Raw genomic sequence first — 18,740 nt, forward strand, 5'->3', positions numbered from 1 at the left:
AAGAAAAGTCATTACTTTATTACATTGCTCAACATTTTCTTAACCTTTGTCATAATTAGTTAAAGCAATGAATTTGTATCCTCCGTCGTCGGACTTTGGCTGCATATTTTCCGCCATTTTCATAAAATCTGAAAATGTTGTGAAGCCACGCCCATTTTTGGAAGAATTGCATTATGGGCCCTAAAAGCATGGAAATAGTGTCCACTGATTGTATACTTTGTATTTTGACAAATTTAGTAAGACATCCGGAAACTATTGGCATAGTAACTATATCCATACTATGACCAATAAGCATACTCTATACACTCAATTCACATCACAAATAGTAGGGTTAGTGCGGTTAGTATGAGTATCCGAACACCGCTTCTGTCTCTCAGACTTCTGCAAAATATGTCCGACAGCAAACCAGGGGTCATGTGGGGGGTCACTTCCTCCACCATTCTCACTGTACTAAAGACCTGGGTTCATATAATATTTAATTGAGCTTTCTTTGCCCAATGGTCCCAAAACTACAAACCCTGCCCATCTGGCTCTATAGCAATGCTCATTCAAACACACAAAAAACAAATACTATCTGAACCCATGGCTGTTGTACACAGTGGGGAGAGAGCCCACATCCCTGTAGTGACTTTGAGGAGTCCCAGAGTCTTGGATCCAGCTCTGTCTGTCTATCTGCTCCCTAACCCTGGAACCTTGCCCTCATCTGGTGGAGGTTATCGGGGCAGGATGCTGTGCATCACAGGGGGACATCCCATCTCCTCTCTTCCCCTCCCCCCAAACACAGAAACAACTCCGACAGAGAGGGGGGGGGTCCTTTCTCCTCCCTTACTCCTAATGGCTTGTTCTGATGGAAGCAAACTGTTGAAAGTCTTCAACTCCAGTTCTGGGCTCTTACTAATGAGAAAACGGCGATAATCGGCCGAACTGATACATTGGGCTGATACTGGTCTTTTCTAGTCTATAAAACTGCTGCTATGCCAGCCGCCACTGACTGGATAAAACACGAGCACTGCACAATGCCGAGGAATGTCTAGCTGGGAAAATCAGAAGCAAGCTAGCTCATTCTCCAACAGAAAGGTGCAGTTTCAGAACTTGATAAATTGACAGTGACCAAAATTGAACTCCTGTTGCAAATATTTAGTTAATTCACTAATAATAAGGCTTGTGTCAACATGCCAGGACATGAATGCAATAAGAACGCTAGCTAGCTTGTTGCCCAAATGTGACCTGTTAGCAAAGATTATGATAACTAGTCCTTTAATCTGTGGTGTTCTATTCTAGCTAGTTGGCTAGATAAACATAGGAGCTAATCGTCAACGTAGCTAGCTAACAGTAGCTGGTTATAATTTTGTACATGCACCATTTTGAGCAACGAGCCATCTTACTTAGTGAAAAGTTAGTGATTTACTGGTGTGCCAATCTGACCAGCCACAATCGTATCCGTAAATTGACAGTTGATCGTCGGATTAGATGGTTGTCGCAATAGGGGAAGGAGGAAGTGTTTTAAAATGTCTAAATAAATGTTGGCAATAGGTTTAGCTACCTAGCTGTAGATCAGCGTGTGTGTGTGCGTTCTCAATGAAACAGAACGTGCAGTTTCTTCATCGGTTTTCCTACCCTCACCCTCTTTGTTAGATATTACGTGCATTAATGGCTTGGTAGCAAATTTTGTTGCCATTGACCTAGTTATCATAGTAGCAGAAGGCAAATAGACCGTTTGTCATCTGTAGCAACATAGACTCATCCAAAACAAGCTCAATAACTCACTGCATGCACACACTCCTATTGAGTATGCATTCACCTGTATTGTGAGTATGCCTACACCATCTTCATTTGCCCAGTTAATCAAGAGATGTACCATTCAAATAAAAGTATTATCATTATGTTGTTAAGTATTCAGATTGGTATAAACAAAGTCAAATGTATTGTTTGATTTAAAAATTGATGCATTAATTAATACATGTCCATCTTCGGGAAATTGTGTCATCCAAATGTTCAAATGTCACGATACTGAATATATCGGCCATCCACTTTTTTTTTTTAAATCGGGTATCGGCCCTAAAAAAAATCCATATCGGTCGTTCTCTGTTAGGAATGACTGGTCAGGCCCCTTAGGAGAGCATAAAGTAGGTTGGAATAGGACGGGTGCTCTGTGTGGAACAAAGACTGTGGTGGCTTCCCCCAGGAGCACTCTGTGGGGCAGAACAAAGACTGTGGTGGCTTCCCCCAGGAGCACTCTGTGGGGCAGAACAAAGACTGTGGTGGCTTCCCCCAGGAGCACTCTGTGGGGCAGAACAAAGACTGTGGTGGCTTCCCCCAGGAGCACTCTGTGGGGCAGAACAAAGACTGTGGTGGCTTCCCCCAGGAGCACTCTGTGGGGCAGAACAAAGACTGTGGTGGCTTCCCCAGGAGCACTCTGTGGGGCAGAACAAAGACTGTGGTGGCTTCCCCCAGGAGCACTCTGTGGGGCAGAACAAAGACTGTGGTGGCTTCCCCCAGGAGCACTCTGTGGGGCAGAACAAAGACTGTGGTGGCTTCCTCCAGGAGCACTCTGCGGGGCAATGGTGTGTGTGATGCACTGGAGTGTGTTGCAGACAGACAGGCCATGAGAATGTAGGTTAACCAGCTGGTGTGTTGCTCTGCCACTCTGCCAACGGGTATCTGCTCACACAGGTGTAAATACAGCTGCCGGATTTCCCGTTCGCACGCACACACAGCCAGCTACACAGACAAACAGATGGTGCCTGGATACTCCTGCACAAGTCTGTGTGAACGCACTTGATATCACCCCTCACTTCAAGGGCCAAACCTGCCGCCTGTGTGTGTGTGTGTGTGTGTGTGTGTGTGTGTGTGTGTGTGTGTGTGTGTGTGTGTGTGTGTGTGTGTGTGTGTGTGTGTGTGTGTGTGTGTGTGTGTGTGTGTGTGTGTGTGTGTGTGTGTGTGTGTGTGTGTGTGTGTGTGTGTGTGTGTGTGTGTGTGTGTGTGTGTGTACGTGTACATGCTGGGGGTCTGGTGCAGGGCAGGAGAGGGATGCACAGCTGCCTGTCTAGCTTCATTAGCTCGCCCCTGACATCCTCTCTCTGGTAGTGGAAGGCCAGACAGATGGAAAGATGGGAGGTAAGGATGGACGGACAGCTATGTTTAATGTACAGGTTTGACTTGAGTAGGACAGGAGCATTTTTTTTAGTGACTTTACTGTTGTTTTTACTTGAATAGATAGAATAGAGAGGAGAACTGGTGAAAAGGTTGTACATGTCTATTTGAGAGTGAAAGGATACTGGCACACTGACTGACTGACAGAGAGACAGACAGAAAGGGTAAAGCAGCCGATCAGTTTTATTTCAAAACATTTCAACTAGCCAGTTTAGGAGTTATCCTCCAGAAGGATGACCTGCCAGTTACACTCTCAAATCTCTCCTTTCTACCTACTGTGTTTTGCTAAGTAAGGCATTATGCAAAAAAAATTGGTTTTCCTTTCACCATAAAACAAATCCCTTGTAATAATCGTGCAGATGAATCAAACTAATGATGGTGTGTTTCTAACCACCAGGCTCAGATGTCGAGTGTCTTTATACACAACTGAAGTGATCTAATATCATTGGGAAGAAACCCCAGTTGCCTGCTGCTTCCATCATCACAACATGTCCCATTCAAACATGACAGGAAAATGACATTTAAATGAAAATATGAAAATCCAGCCATAATTGTGATGCCACCTGTATGTAAATGAAGTTCACAAGGTGCAGTCTCTCTCCTCTGACTCACCGCCTCTTAAAACTACAGACTTAGTCATAGCGTGACTGACCAAGGGAGAGGAGCGGGAGAGGACACACTGACACGCACAGATACTGCCTGAGAGAGAAACCCACTGGGAAATGTTTCCATAGCGACATATAGCTATACTGTAGTGTAGCTGTATATAGAGACAGACTGGCAACATACTCCAAACAAGGCTGAATATAATATAATGTGGATGTTTCTTGCAAATCCAATGGGTTCATAACAGATACAGATGAACAGCAAACATGGAACATGATCAATGGCGGTGGCCAAAGGAGGACAGACTGAGTCGTAGAGGCTACTTCAGATCAATAGTAGTGAGTAGTGAGATGGACAGAATGTGAATGATACAGGCTTGGTATACAGTAACAACACATGGCTGGATGCAGGGCAGAACGACTCACCCGGAGCGCTTGGTCATGGTGCCCAGGGTCATGGGCTGTTTGATCTGTGCCAGGGGCAGCACTATGGTGAGGCTGGGCAGAGGGGACAGACGAGGGTTACCCATGTTGTTGCTGGTGAAGTTGCTGTACGACTCCTGGCTGGTGAGTTTAGCTGCACAGAGAGAGAGAATAGATTTTATACCCGTCCTATTTTATAGCCCAAGTCTAATACTCTGAAAGTAACCATGCAAAACTTCAATGTATGATGAAACATATATCCTGAAGTCCCCCCCACACACACACACACACACACACCTGGGGTCCAAGGCCTTGCAGGAGCCATGGCCCTGATTGGAGGTAAACAGCTAAAGATGCGGCGCCTCAGAGCAACTAGTACCCAGTAGGTTAATCAGACCTAATCAACAGGACTCACACACCTCTCATCTGAGTGGAGCCCAAGCTAAACACAATCAGGCCACGTCAAAGGGCACCACATCTAACGGCCTCAAAGAACTACATCAGAGAGGGAGCATGTTGTTTGAGAATGACAAACACACACACAAAGACTTGATGCTTGCTCACTGCAGGCTTAGTTGACTTTGAGTATGTGTCCCTTGCTCTCTCAAACTGTGCAACTAATTGCACATATCAAAGCAGTAATGTATAATACATTCATTCCTATGAGTACAATTGTTGCATGTTTATTTTTATTTCACCTTTATTTAACCAGGTAGGCCAGTTTACAACTGCGACGTAGCCAAGATAAAGCAAAGCAGTGTGACAAAAACAACAACACGGATAAACAAATGTACAGTCAATAACACAATAGCAAAATCAATATACTGTGTGCAGATGTAGTAAGATTCGGGAGATAAGGCAATAAATAGGCCATAGTGGTGAAATAATTACAATTTATCTTTAACAATGGAGTGAGATGTGCAGATGACGTGCAAGTAGAGATCCTGGGGTGCAAAACAGCAAAAATAATATGGGGATGAGGTAGTTGGGTGGGCTGTTTACAGATGGGCTGTGTACAGGTGCAGTGATCAGTAAACTGCTCTGACAGCTGATGCTTATAGTGAGGGAGATATACAGTGGGGCAAAAAAGTATTTAGTCAGCCACCAATTGTGCAAGTTCTCCCACTTAAAAAGATGAGAGAGGCCTGTAATTTTCATCATAGGTACACTTCAACTATGACAGACAAAATGAGAAAATAAAATCCAGAAAATCACATTGTAGGATTTTTAATGAATTTATTTGCAAATGATGGTGGAAAATAAGTATTTGGTCACCTACAAACAAGCAAGATTTCTGGCTCTCGCAGACCTGTAACTTCTTCTTTAACCTTTTGTAACTAGGGGCAGTATTTTCATTTTTGGATAAAAAAACGTTCCCGTTTTAAACAAGATATTTTGTCACGAAAAGATGCTCGACTATGCATATAATTGACAGCTTTGGATAGAAAACACTCTGACATTTCCAAAACTGCAAAGATATTGTCTGTGAGTGCAACAGAACTGATGTTACAGGCGAAACCCAGATAAAAATCCAATCAGGAAGTGCCGCATTTTTTGAAACCGCCTCATGCCAATGACTCCTTATATGGCTGTGAATGAGCTTATGTTTTCTACTTATTCCCCAAGGTGTCTACAGCATTGTGACGTCTTTTTACACATTTATGTTGAAGAATAGCCGTAAGGGACCACATTTAGCAAGTGGTCACGATGGCTCCAGCAGAAAATCTTGCGTAAAGTACACAAGTAGCCATTTTTCCAATCGCTTCTTATGAGAAACCAACCGACGGATATATTATCGAATTGTTATGTGAAAAACACCTTGAGGATTGATTCTATTCGATTTCTCAGCCAAACGTGACGAACAAACTGGAGCTATTTCGCCTACAAAAATAATCTTTTTGGAAATAAGGAACATTTGTTATCTAACTGGGAGTCTCCTGAGTGAAAATATCCGAAGTTCTTCAGAGGTAAATTATTTAATTTGATTGCTTTTCTTATTTTTTGTGAAAATGTTGCCTGCTGCCAGCAGAGCCTAGCATAGCATTATGCCATGATAAACTTACACAAATGCTTGTCTAGCGTTGGCTGTAAAGCATATTTTGAAAATCTGAGATGACAGTGTGATTAACAAAAGGCTAAGTTGTGTCTCAATATATTTCATTTGTGATTTTCATGAATAGGCAGATTTTGTAGGAAGATTTATGTCCGCTGCGTTATGCTAATTAGTTTGAGGCTATGATTACGCTCCCAGATCCAGGTTTGATAGTCGCAGGAAGTTAAGAGGCTCCTCTGTCCTCCACTCGTTACCTGTATTAATGGCACCTGTTTGAACTTCTTATCAGTATAAAAGACACCTGCCCACAACCTCAAACAGTCACACTCCAAACTCCACTATGGCCAAGACCAAAGAGCCGTCAAAGGACACCAGAAACAAAATTGTAGACCTGCACCAGGCTGGGAAGACGGAATCTGCAATAGGTAAGCAGCTTGGTTTGAAGAAATCAACTGTGGGAGCAATTATTAGGAAATGGAAGACATACAAGACCACTGATAATCTCCCTCGATCTGGGGATCCACGCAAGATCTCACCCCATGGGGTCAAAATGATCACAAGAACGGTGAGCAAAAATCCCAGAACCACACGGTGGGACCTAGTGAATGACCTGCAGAGAGCTGGGACCAAAGTAACAAAGCCTACCATCAGTAACACACTACGCCGCCAGGGACTCAAATCCTGCAGTGCCAGACGTGTCCCCCTGCTTAAGCCAGTACATGTCCAGGCCCTTCTGAAGTTTGTTAGAGAGCATTTGGATGATCCAGAAGAAGATTGGGAGAATGTCATATGGTCAGATGAAACCAAAATATAACTTTTTGGTAAAAACTCACCTCATCGTGTTTGGAGGACAAAGAATGCTGAGTTGCATTCAAAGAACACCATACCTACTGTGAAGCATGGGGGTGGAAACATCATGCTTTGGGGCTGTTTTTCTGCAAAGGGACCAGGATGACTGATCCGTGTAAAGGAAAGAATGAATGGGGTCATGTATCGTGAGATTTTGAGTGAAAACCTCCTTCCATCAGCAAGGGCATTGAAGATGAAACGTGGCTGGGTCTTTCACCATGACAATGATCCCAAACACACCGCCCGGGCAACGAAGGAGTGGCTTCGTAAGAAGCATTTCAAGGTCCTGGAGTAGCCTAGCCAGTCTCCAGATCTCAACCCCATAGAAAATCTTTGGAGGGAGTTGAAAGTCTGTGTTGCCCAGCAACAGCCCCCAAAAAAATCACTGCTCTAGAGGAGATCTGCATGGAGGAATGGGCCAAAATACCAGCAACAGTGTGTGAAAACCTTGTAAAGACGTACAGAAAACGTTTGACCTCTGTCATTGCCAACAAAGGATATATTACAAAGTATTGAGATAAACTTTTGTTATTAACCAAATACTTATTTTCCACCATTATTTGCAAATAAATTGATTAAAAAATCCTACAATGTGATTTTCTGGATTTTTTTTCTCATTTTGTCTGTCATAGTTGAAGTGTACCTATGATGAAAATATTTTTAAGTGGGAGAACTTGCACAATTGGTGGCTGACTAAATACTTTTTTGCCCCACTGTAAGTCATCATCTTCAGAGATTTTTGCAGTTCGTTCCAGTCATTGGAAGCAGAGAACAGGAAGGAAAGGCAGCCAAAGCAGGAATTGGCTTTGGGGATGACCAGCGCAATATACCTGCTGGAGCGTGTGCTAGAGGTGGGTGTTGCTATGGTGACCAGGGGGCTGAGATAAGGTGGGGCTTTACCTAGCAAAGACTTGTAGATGACCTGGAGCCAGTGGGTTTGGCGAAGGGTATGTGGCGAGGGCCGGCCAACAAGAGCAAACAGGTTGCAGTGGTGGGTAGTATATGGGGCTTTGGTGACAAAATGGATGGCACTGTGATAGACTACATCCAATTTGTTGAGTAGAGTGTTGGAGGCTATTTTATAAATGACATCGCCGAAGTCAAGGATCGGTAGGATAGTCAGTTTTACGAGGGTATGTTTGGCAGCATGAGTGAAGGAGGCTTTGTTGCGAAATAGGAGGCCGAGTCTAGATTTAATTTTGGATTGGAGATGCTTAATGTGAGTCTGGAAGGAAAGTTTACAGTCTAACCAGACACCTAGGTATTTGTAGTTGTCCACATATTCTAAGTTGGAACCGTCCAGAGTAGTGATGCTCGTCGGAGTAGTGATGCCAGAGTTGTGATGCCAGTCTATTAGGCGTACGTTAAATATACAAGACATTTTTACAGTGAAAACCAATGTCTCAGGCAGGTTCTTATGTCCACCACACCATACCTGGTTTCACCAACATCTCAGGCAGGTTCTTATGTCCACCACACCTGGTTTCACTAATGTCTCAGGCAGGTTCTTATGTCCACCACACCTACCTGGTTTCAGAAACGTCTCAGGCAGGTTCTTATGAACACCACACCATAACTGGTTACAGCAACATCGCAGGCAGGTTCTTATGAACACCACACCATAACTGGTTTCACCAACGTCTCAGGCCGGTTCTTATGAACAACCACAGCATAACTGGTTTCACCAACGTCTCAGGCAGGTTCTTATGAACACCACACCATAACTGGTTTCACCAACGACTCAGGCAGGATCTTATGAACACCACACCATACCTGGTTTCAGCAACGTCTCAGGCAGGTTCTTATGAACACCACACCATAACTGGTTTCACCAACGTCTCAAGCAGGTTCTTATGTCCACCACACCATACCTGGTTTCACCAACGTCTCAGGCAGGTTCTTATGTCCACCACACCTGGTTTCAGCAGCTGAGTTGGAACTATTTGATGAGACACTATTTCATGATCCACAGAATATATTCCTTTGAAGCTGTACAGTGAATATAATATGAAGTGCCACTTTCAGCTGTAGTAAATATGTAGGTCATCTGAGCAGAACGGAAAACACTGCATGATGGTTGAGCTGATCATAACTCTCAACGTTAGTTCTATATAATTCATAATCACAATAACTTGTTCAATATAAATAATCCTCATTCACTAAAGACAATAAGGTAAACAGGATTTACCATTTACTCCATAAGCTCCATCACGACACACTTCAACTTAGAATATACTATTATGTATTTTACAATACAATCTGTGGTCTTACAAAGATTCAAGTTTAAGTGCTACCGCGGAAAAACAGCATAACCTTCCCCACCAAAACTCAATGATCTTCATCTGAATGTTTTCCTTTCTCCATTGTTGCATCTGAAAGGCGACAACCAGTTTAAAAGCATAAGGAGGGGGGGGGGCATGAACAAAGAGACAAAAGAAAACAAGCTACAAAAACAGCACAAAGAAGGAGAGGGTTGGGATTATTATTGGAATCAAAGCAGTGATGGGAGAAGGAGGTTTAGATCATTAAAGTGTTTCTCTGTGTTTCATTAGTGGGGCCAAATCATTTCTTTGTGTTAATCAAAAGAGACCATTTAGATGTGGAGGCCCAACAATACAGCAGGGCCTTCGGAGAGCAGGACGTTATACAAACTTTGTTTGCATCCCAAATGGAGCCAAATTCCCTTTATAGTACACTACTTTTGACCAGGCCTCATGGGGCTCTGGTCTAAGGTAGTGCACAATGTAGGGAATAGGGTGCCACTTGGAATGCAACTCTCCTCCTCGCTTGGCCTCGGAGCCTCTCCAACCCGAGAGGGAAACAGTGGCCCTGGGCTCTCAAGGGCCCTTCACATTTCAAAAGCACTACACCCCCAACGCAGCCACCTTTTGTGTGGAAGAGCAGGAAAACATAAGAGGAATTTGAACAGGAAGCAGCCTGTAAAGCCATAATGGTGCTACAGCTGGCCTAAATGTAGGAGAGGAGGAAGAAAAAAATCTTAATGAATTTAGCATCCTTCCAACAGGACACTTCAACCTGCCGCTCTCTCTTTCCAACTCTTTTTCTTCTCTCTGTCTCTCTCCCCTCTCCCTCTCTCAATCGTTCTCTCTGTCTCTCTCCCCCCTCTCCCTCTCTCAATCGTTCTCTCTCTGTCTCTCTCCCCCCTCTCCCTCTCTCAATCGCTCTCTCTGTCTCTCTCCCCCCTCTCCCTCTCTCAATCGCTCTCTCTCTCTCTGTGTCTGCGTGCACCACATTAACCCCCTCACCCCTGACAAACCAAAGAGGAACAGGTGTAGTTGACTTTGGTGGAGCTACAGTGGCTGTTAACTGGACCACTACACCCACCCCCTCACATATCCCCCCCTCCGTTATTCAATCCAAGGATCTAAGAGGCCAAACTCTTCAGAGGCCAGTCAGTGAGGAGAGGACAGGGATGAATGGAAAGTGGTGAAAACCATGCATGGGCAGAAGACGATATCCTCAACACATCCTGGATATCTGCTTGTCTGAGGGGGAGAGAGAGGAGAGTGTCTGGCAGAGAGATAGCTAGCCTAGCGAGAGAGCGAGATGGGGCCATGATTTGATTAATGACTGGGCGTGATGTGCCTGAGCACTGATACATGACAGCCCCATGGAAAGAAGATCCATCAATGCAAATCCACCCGGGCCAGTCCAGCCAAGGCTCCCACCAGAGGTCAGCATGTCACCTGACCCGGCCTGCTCTCTCTATCACTCCCTCCCTAAATCTCCCTTCAGAGTTTACTTAGCTCCCCCTATCCCTCCATATCTACGTCTTTCCCTCCATGCGTTTCTACATCCCTTCCTCTCTACCTCTATCCTTCCATCCTCCTCTACATCCCTCTCTCCCTCCCGTTCCGAACCAATTTGCATCCTCATCTAAACAGCGTCTCTCGGTTTCCCTCTCAGCCCTGTCACGGATATCTCGCTTTTGCTGCCCGATTTGCATCCGATGCACACAAGAAATGAGCTTGGCCGTTTCCGAGAAGAAAAAAAAGTGTCTAGACTTTGCAGCTGTTGACAAATATTTTCATGTTGAATTTGAATTGTTTGCACGCGGACTTGGCTGTGAAAAAGCAAGTAGGGCAAAGAGGAGCACGGAGACAGACAGTCAGACAGAAAGCAGTGGATGCTCAGCTAGGGAATACTTTGATCTACACAGAGTGTACAAACATTAGGAACACCTGACAGGTTAAATAACGATTTTCAAGGCTTGAGACAATGAAAACATGGATTGTGAATTGGATAGACAAAAGATTGAAGTGTCTTTGAACGGGGTATGGTAATAGGTGCCAGGTGCACCAGTTTGAGTGTGTCAAGAACTGCAACGCTGATGGGTTTTTCAAGCTCATCAGTTTCCTGTGTGTGTCAAGAATTGTCCACCACCGAAAAGGACATCCAGCCAACTTGACAACTGTGGGAGGCATTGGAGTCAACATGGGCCAGCATCCCTGTGGAACGCTTTCCACACCTTGTTAAAATCCGTAACCCGAAAAATCTAGGCTTTTCAGAGGGCAAAAGGGGGTGCAACTACATTTTTGGAAGGTGTTCCTAATGTTTTGTACACCTAGTGTATACCGTTTTATCCAATCATGCCTTTTTGCTTGTCCAAGTTTCCCAGGCATGTTATAGTAGAGGGAAGACGGGAGGGGAAGGGGCACAGGAGGTAGGGATTAAGGTGAAGGAGAGGAAAGGGGGGGGGGTGTGAGGAGAGAGTAACAATAGCTACTCTGCAGAGCTGAAGTTTTGTTGTCACGTCAAACCAGCCCTGCGATGGCAATTCCCCAAACTATCATTATTAAAATACTAACTCCCAGGGAAGGAAGGACAGAAGAAAGAAAGACAGAGAGACAGCGAGAGAGAGAGAGACAGAGATAGAGAGACAGAGAGAGAGACAGAGAGAGAGAGAGAGAGACAGAGACAGAGAGAGACAGAGACAGACAGAGAGACAGAGACAGAGAGACAGAGAGAGAGAGAGAGAGAGAGAGAGTAGAAAGACAAAAAGGGAATCCCAGATGACAAAGTGAAAACAAATTAGAAGAACCCTTATAAAACACAGATGCTGCAGAGAAAATAAACTTCACAAGATTTACTGTTTTCCCAAAGTATCACAAGACATTTGTGGAAAAGCCATCAGAGTGAGTCGCAGGTAAAGACAGAGCACCAGAGCAGGGCCACGGCTTCTCCTGTCACCATCCTTCTCAGTTGCTTTTACAGTCTCTACCTGCCTGCTATGTTAAGGCTGCTATATAGGCGAGGGGAGGTCAAGCCAACCGGTGTGAAAATGGCCTTTCCACAAACCATCCATGGTGGGGGTTTGTTTTTGGACGTAATTTGGGACACTCATGCGACCGTTAACAAAAATACACAGTGCATTCGGAAAGTATTCAGAACCCTTCACTTTTCCAACATTTTGTTACGTTTGAGCCGTATCCTAAAATGGATTACATTAATTAATTTTCCTCATTAATCTACACACAATACCCCATAATGACAAAGCAAAAACCGGTATAGACATTTTTGAAAATGTATTACAAATAAACAAATATCACACATAAGTATTCAGACCCTTTACTCAGTACTTTGTTGAAGCACCTTTGGCAGCGATTACAGCCTCGAGTCTTCTTGAGTATAACGCTACAAGCTTGGGGAGTTTCTCCCATTCTCTTCTGCAGATCCTCTCAAGCTCTGGAAAGTTGGATGGGGAGCGTCGCTGCACGGCTGTTTTCAGGTCTCTGCAGAGATGTTCGATCGAGATCAAGTCCGGGCTCTGACTGGGCCACTCAAGGACATTCAGAGACTTGTCGCGAAGCCACTCCTGCGTTGTCTTGGCTGTGCGCATAAGGTCATTGTTCCGTTGGAAGGTGAACCTTTGCCCCAGTCTGAGGTCCTGAGTGCTCTGGAGCAGGTTTTCATCAAGGATCTCTGTACTTTGCTCCATTTATCGTTCCCTCGATCCTGACTAGTCTCCCACTCCCTGCCGCTGAAAAAGATCTTCACAACTTGATGCTGCCACCACCAGAGAAAGCAATACGAGAGATTGTGGTGGAGGTTGAGATGGAGGGAACAAGAGAGCCATGGTAGAGGGTCTGGATGTGAATGTCTATCTGCAGGGCTGATCAATGGGCCTGGGCGCTCCACAGCTATGTGTCTGTGATCAACAGGACCAGGCAGGCAGTAACAGGATTATGTCCATGTAGTTCAGAGGTAACCAGCCAGGTCTACACAGCTCAACATCAGAAGGAACCTCTCAAACATACATTACCAGTCAACAGTTTGGACACACCTACCATTTCAAGGTTCTTTCCTTTATTTTTTATTCTACATTGTAGAAAAATAGTTAAGACATCAAAACTATGAATTAACACGCATGGAATCATGTACTGTAGTAACCAAAAAAGTGTTAAACTAATCAAAATATATTTTAGATTCTCAAAGTAGCCACCCTTTGCCTTGACAGCAATGCACACTTGGCATTCTCTCAACCAGCTTCACCTGGAATGCTTTTCCAACAGTCTTGAAGTTCCTACATATGCTGAGCACTTGTTGGCAGCTTTTCCTTCACTCTGCGGTCCAACTCATCCCAAACCATCTCAATTGGGTTGAGGTCAGGGGATTGTGGGGGCCAGGTCATCTGATGCAGCACCCCATCCCTCTCCTTCTTATTCAAATAGTCCTTACACAGCCTGGAGTTGTGTTCGTGTCATTGTCCTGTTAAAAAACAAATGATACTCCCACTAAGCGCAAACCAGATGGGATGGTGTAACGCTGCAGAATGCTGTGGTAGCCACGCTGGTTAAGTTTCCCTCGAATTCTAAATAAATCACAGACAGCGTTACCAGCAAAGCACCCCATCACACCTCCTCCTCCATGCTTCACGGTGGGAACCACACATGCAGAGATCATCCGTTCACATACTCGGTTGTCTCTCAAAGACACGGCGGTAAGAACCAAAATTTCAGATTTGGACACATCAGACAGATTTTCACAGGTGTAAAGTCCACTGCTCGTGTTTCTTGGCCCAAGTCAGTCTCTTCTTATTGGTGTCCTATAGTAGGGGTTTCTTTGCAGCAATTTGACCACGAAGGCCTGATTCACACAGTCTTCTCTGAACAGTTGATGTTGAGATGGGTCTTACTTGAACACTGAAGCATTTATTTGGGCTGCAATCTGCAGTGCAGTTAACTCTAATTAACTTATTCTCTGCAGCAGAGAACTCAGTCTTCCTTTCCTGTGGCAGATCTCATGAGCCAGTTTCTTCATAGCACTTGATGGGTTTTGCGACTGCACTTTAAGAAAATGTCAGTGTTCTTGAAATTTTCTGTATTGACTGACCTTCATGTCTTAAAGTAATGATGGACCGTCGTTTCTCTTTGCTTATTTGAGCTGTTCTTGCCATAATATTGACTTGGTGTTTTACTAAATAGGGCTATCTTCTGTATACCATCCCTACCTTGTCACAACACAACTAATTGGCTCAAATGCATTAAGGAAAGAAATTCCCCAAAATCATTTTTGTTAATGTTAATTAATCATTTTACATTTTTGTTAACCTGTTAATTGATATGCATTCCAGTTGACTATCTCATGAAGGTGGTTGAGAGAATGCCAAGAGTGAGCAAATGTGTCAAGGCAAAGGGTGGCTACTTTGAAGATTCTCAAAAATAAAATATATTTTGATTTGTTTAACACATTTTTTGGTTACTACATGATTCCATATTTGTTATTTCATAGTTTTGATGTCTTCACTATTATTCTGCAATGTAGAAAATAGTAAAAATAAAGAAAAACCCTGGAATGAGTAAGTCTCCAAACTTGACTGGTACAGTACATACTGCTCAGAACTCACTTAACTACCAACGGCATCATGCAGCACTGCTGACAGGGGAACTGAAAAAGCTAGCACTTAATGTTGTGCGCGTGTCGGTGTGTGTGATAGTAAACAGAACGGTGATACACCCCCCAGGACGCCCCTCAGATGGAGGGAAGAACTCTCCCCAGAAAGGAACGGAACAGGGCCGGTCAGCCTGGCAGACACTCCCACATGACCCGTTAACCAACAGAGGAGGAAACAGTCCGGACCAGACACGCTGTCCGGACCAGACACGCTGTCCGGACCAGACACGCTGTCCGGACCAGACACGCTGTCCGGACCAGACACGCTGTCCGGACCAGACACGCTGTCCGGACCAGACACGCTGTGCGGACCAGACACGCTGTCCGGACCAGACACACGCAGAGGGAGAGACAGTGGCAGAGAAAGAGGGACAGACAGAGAGCGAGAAAGAGCGGGAGAAAGAGCATGAGAGCCACAATAAGCAGTATATATCGTCAACAATCTTCATATGGTGATATTTGGGAGTAAATGTTCTGGTTGTTCAGGTAACTTTACATTTCTAATGTAAAAAAAACCTAACTATTCCCTTCCTAATCAGCCCACAATGTCTTACACACGGTTGGCAAGAACATGCCTCCTTTAATCAAAGTTACCACTATTCAACCACATGTTCAACAGCTAGCTAATTAATCAACATCTTTAGAGGCCAACAGTTCTCTGTTCAGCTTCCAAACACAGCCCAAAGTAAAGACTGGTATTTTTGTAACTACTTTTAAATGTATTCGATAACTCATTCCAGTCTTTAAAATATCCTCGATTGAAATGGAGCATGGTAACTTTATCATTATCATCCTATAACAATGGTGGTTACATTTAAATAACTGGTAGCAACCTCAAGAGCACTTTCATCACTTATTTTCCCTCTTATATATTAAAATGTAATTGCATACGCACAATAAAAATTTAAAAAATACTCCAATAGTCAACAAATCTCTTGGTTTTATTTTGACAACATAGGCTACAGTAACACAACCATCTATATCCTTCTCATAACACAAAGACACCCCATATAATGACAGAACTCATTCACACTAAATATATAAGGGTGATAAATATAAATATATAGGGGTGATAAATATAAATATATAAGGGTGATAAATAAAAATATATAAGGGTGATAAATATAAATATATAAGGGTGATAAATATAAATATATATGGGTGATAAATTGTTGTGGCCTGTGTTCTAGTGGAAGTGGCGGTACCGTCGCAAGGCTGCTTGGCTCTCTGTTGGCTCTCTGACAGGCCAGTGACTCAGGTCATGAGAAGTGTCACCTTTTAATTTCCTCACCGTGGGGATAAAAATAACAGACACAGATGGTGACACGTCTCAGCCGATCCCTGAACCAACGCTGCCCGATACAGAGACATCAGATGGGTTCACCAGGAGAGGAAAACACACAAAAGCTAGTCTGATAGAGTGAGTTAAAGACAGTAGGCTACAGCACCACAACATCGAGGTTCAACAAACACTTCGCTAATGCAACTCACACTCAGGCTACAACAGGGAGTGAGAAACACACAGGGGCTTAGTAACTATAATGGAGGCCTGTCTTTTTCTATGAAGTAACCCAGAGTAACGGGACACGGTAACAGAAAGTAAAAGCTGCTCTACTGAGAAACATAGTGGCATATGTGTGTGGCACTACGGGTTGAAGCCACCGTATTTCTCTCAACCCATATAGAAGGATGAAAGTCTATTTACTTTATTACAACATTATCAGCGAAATCCCAAGGATAAGGGGTTTAGTGGTTGGAGATTGAGCTATAAATCAGTCTGGCGCAGTGGTCTAAGGCACCGCATCGCAGTGCTAGAGGCGGCACTACAGACGTGGGTTCAATCCCGGGCTGTATCACAACCGGCCGTTATTGGAGTCCCATAGGGCGGAGCACAATTGGCCCAGTGTCGTCCGGGTTTGGGGAGGGTTTGGCCAGGGTAGGTCGTGATTGTAAATAAGAATTTGTTCTTAATGGACTTCACTAGTATAAAAAAAAAAAAATGAGTACTCACAGTGGAAATGAGTACCCACAACCAACCGCTGAAACAGTTACATATTCTTTCACCTTGTGTATTTTTGATTCCCAGCAAACTAGAAAATACAGAGAGCACACATTTTTTACAGAGATACAGAGAGCACACGTCTTGTTGAATTGCTGTGTGGTTTTACTTTGAGATCTCCGTTATTGACTCAACCCGAGGTAGGCAGCCGGCTGGGCCTCGAACCGCGAAGAGGAAAAACACACAACTACAGTAAAGCGCTGACCTGGCTGCCATACACACAAGTACACACTTAATATTGACACTACTAAAATTATATGTAATGCTACAAGCTTATACTTCACACTTTTACTCATTTATATTTTCTAAACTGTTACCATTTATTTACTTTCAGGATTTGAACTTGCACATCCTCAGTTGTAGGTTAATGTAAATGTGGTATTTTTGGATTTGTCATTCTCAGAGGAAATGGTTACTCTCCAAATGTGACATTTCTTAAGCCAATAAACACAAGTGTGTTAACTTGAGAAACATAGAAACATAATACACCTTTTCAAAGCTCCCTATTTTAATTTAATTAACATCCCTTTCAGTCTCAGTGAGACACCCCTTTCAGTCTCAGTGAGACACCAGAATCATAAAACACCACCTACTGTGAATGTATTCAGATACATTAGGGGTCTAGGGGAAACATGTACACTGATAGCAACAAAACATAAATCCTCCTTTAGGGTCTCTTCAGTTCCACACAGTGTATAACAGACAAAACCTGCCTAAGCAAAATAATATATTCATTACTGATTCTTCTCTTTAAACAACACTAGAATAAATCATGGCAAATTCACACCGGTAAAAATATCAAATGAAAATGAAACACAAAACAATTACTAAACTAACCAAAATACTGTGTCTTTAAAGTGGAACTCATGAGGGGAATGTTTTTCAGTGGAAAGGAAGTGACCATTCATAAAAAGGAAGGCAGGAGGAATTACAGAGCCGTCCCAGCCCATTCTGTTGGGCTAGATCCCTATCAAGACAAAACTATGAGCCAGTCAAGCTTTACATGGCTTTTCATCGCTCTCTCAGCGGAGTGGAATAAGGCCTGACTGGCATGAAAGAGCCAGGCCAGCTCTCTGCCAAGAGGAACTCTGAGAACACAGTGCCACAAAGAGGATAGCACCGGTACTACATGCTGAGAGACACCATGCGGATACACTGCAAGTCTGAAGTTTAAGATTCTTTTTTTTTTACATTACAAGTTATAACAAGTTAAAAAGGAACACTTTTCAGTTATGATTACGAACCGGAAAGATATCTAATCACATTTTATTTGTCACGTGACGTAGGTGTCAAACTAACAGGGAAATGCTTACTTATGGGTCCTTTTTCAACAACACAGAGTTAAAGATAAAAATGTGATAAAATATATAAAAAGTGACAAGGAATAAATACAGTTAATAAATAAAAATCAAAAGACATTGCTATAATGTATATAGGGAGTAGAAAATAACATGGCTATATACAGAGAGAACCAGTACCGAGTCGATGTGCAGGGGTAGAAGGTAATTGATGTCACTATGTACTGTACATATAGGTAGGGGTAAAGTGACTACAACAGGATAGATAGACAACATAATAGATGGACAGTAGTAGTCTGTGTCTCTGTGTGTGTGTGTGTGTGTGTGTGTGTGTGTGTGTGTGTGTGTGTGTGTGTGTGTGTGTGTGTGTGTGTGTGTGTGTGTGT

The 18,740-nt window shown here is 43.5% G+C and overlaps 1 protein-coding gene across 6 annotated transcripts in view; it reads right to left on the reverse strand.

Moving 5' to 3' along the window:
- Positions 1–18,740, reverse strand: part of LOC124005537 (BCAS3 microtubule associated cell migration factor-like) — a 368,286-nt gene that overhangs the window by 262,270 nt on the left and 87,276 nt on the right. For all 6 annotated transcript variants that reach the window (XM_046314898.1, XM_046314900.1, XM_046314901.1 and 3 more), the window contains exon 16: positions 4,185–4,335. In XM_046314898.1, coding sequence (XP_046170854.1) covers positions 4,185–4,335 — 151 coding nt within the window. The remainder of the gene's footprint in view (positions 1–4,184; positions 4,336–18,740) is intronic.

The sequence above is a fragment of the Oncorhynchus gorbuscha genome, linkage group LG19, assembly GCF_021184085.1.
Source record: "Oncorhynchus gorbuscha isolate QuinsamMale2020 ecotype Even-year linkage group LG19, OgorEven_v1.0, whole genome shotgun sequence".
NCBI classification, from domain to species: Eukaryota; Metazoa; Chordata; class Actinopteri; order Salmoniformes; family Salmonidae; genus Oncorhynchus; species Oncorhynchus gorbuscha.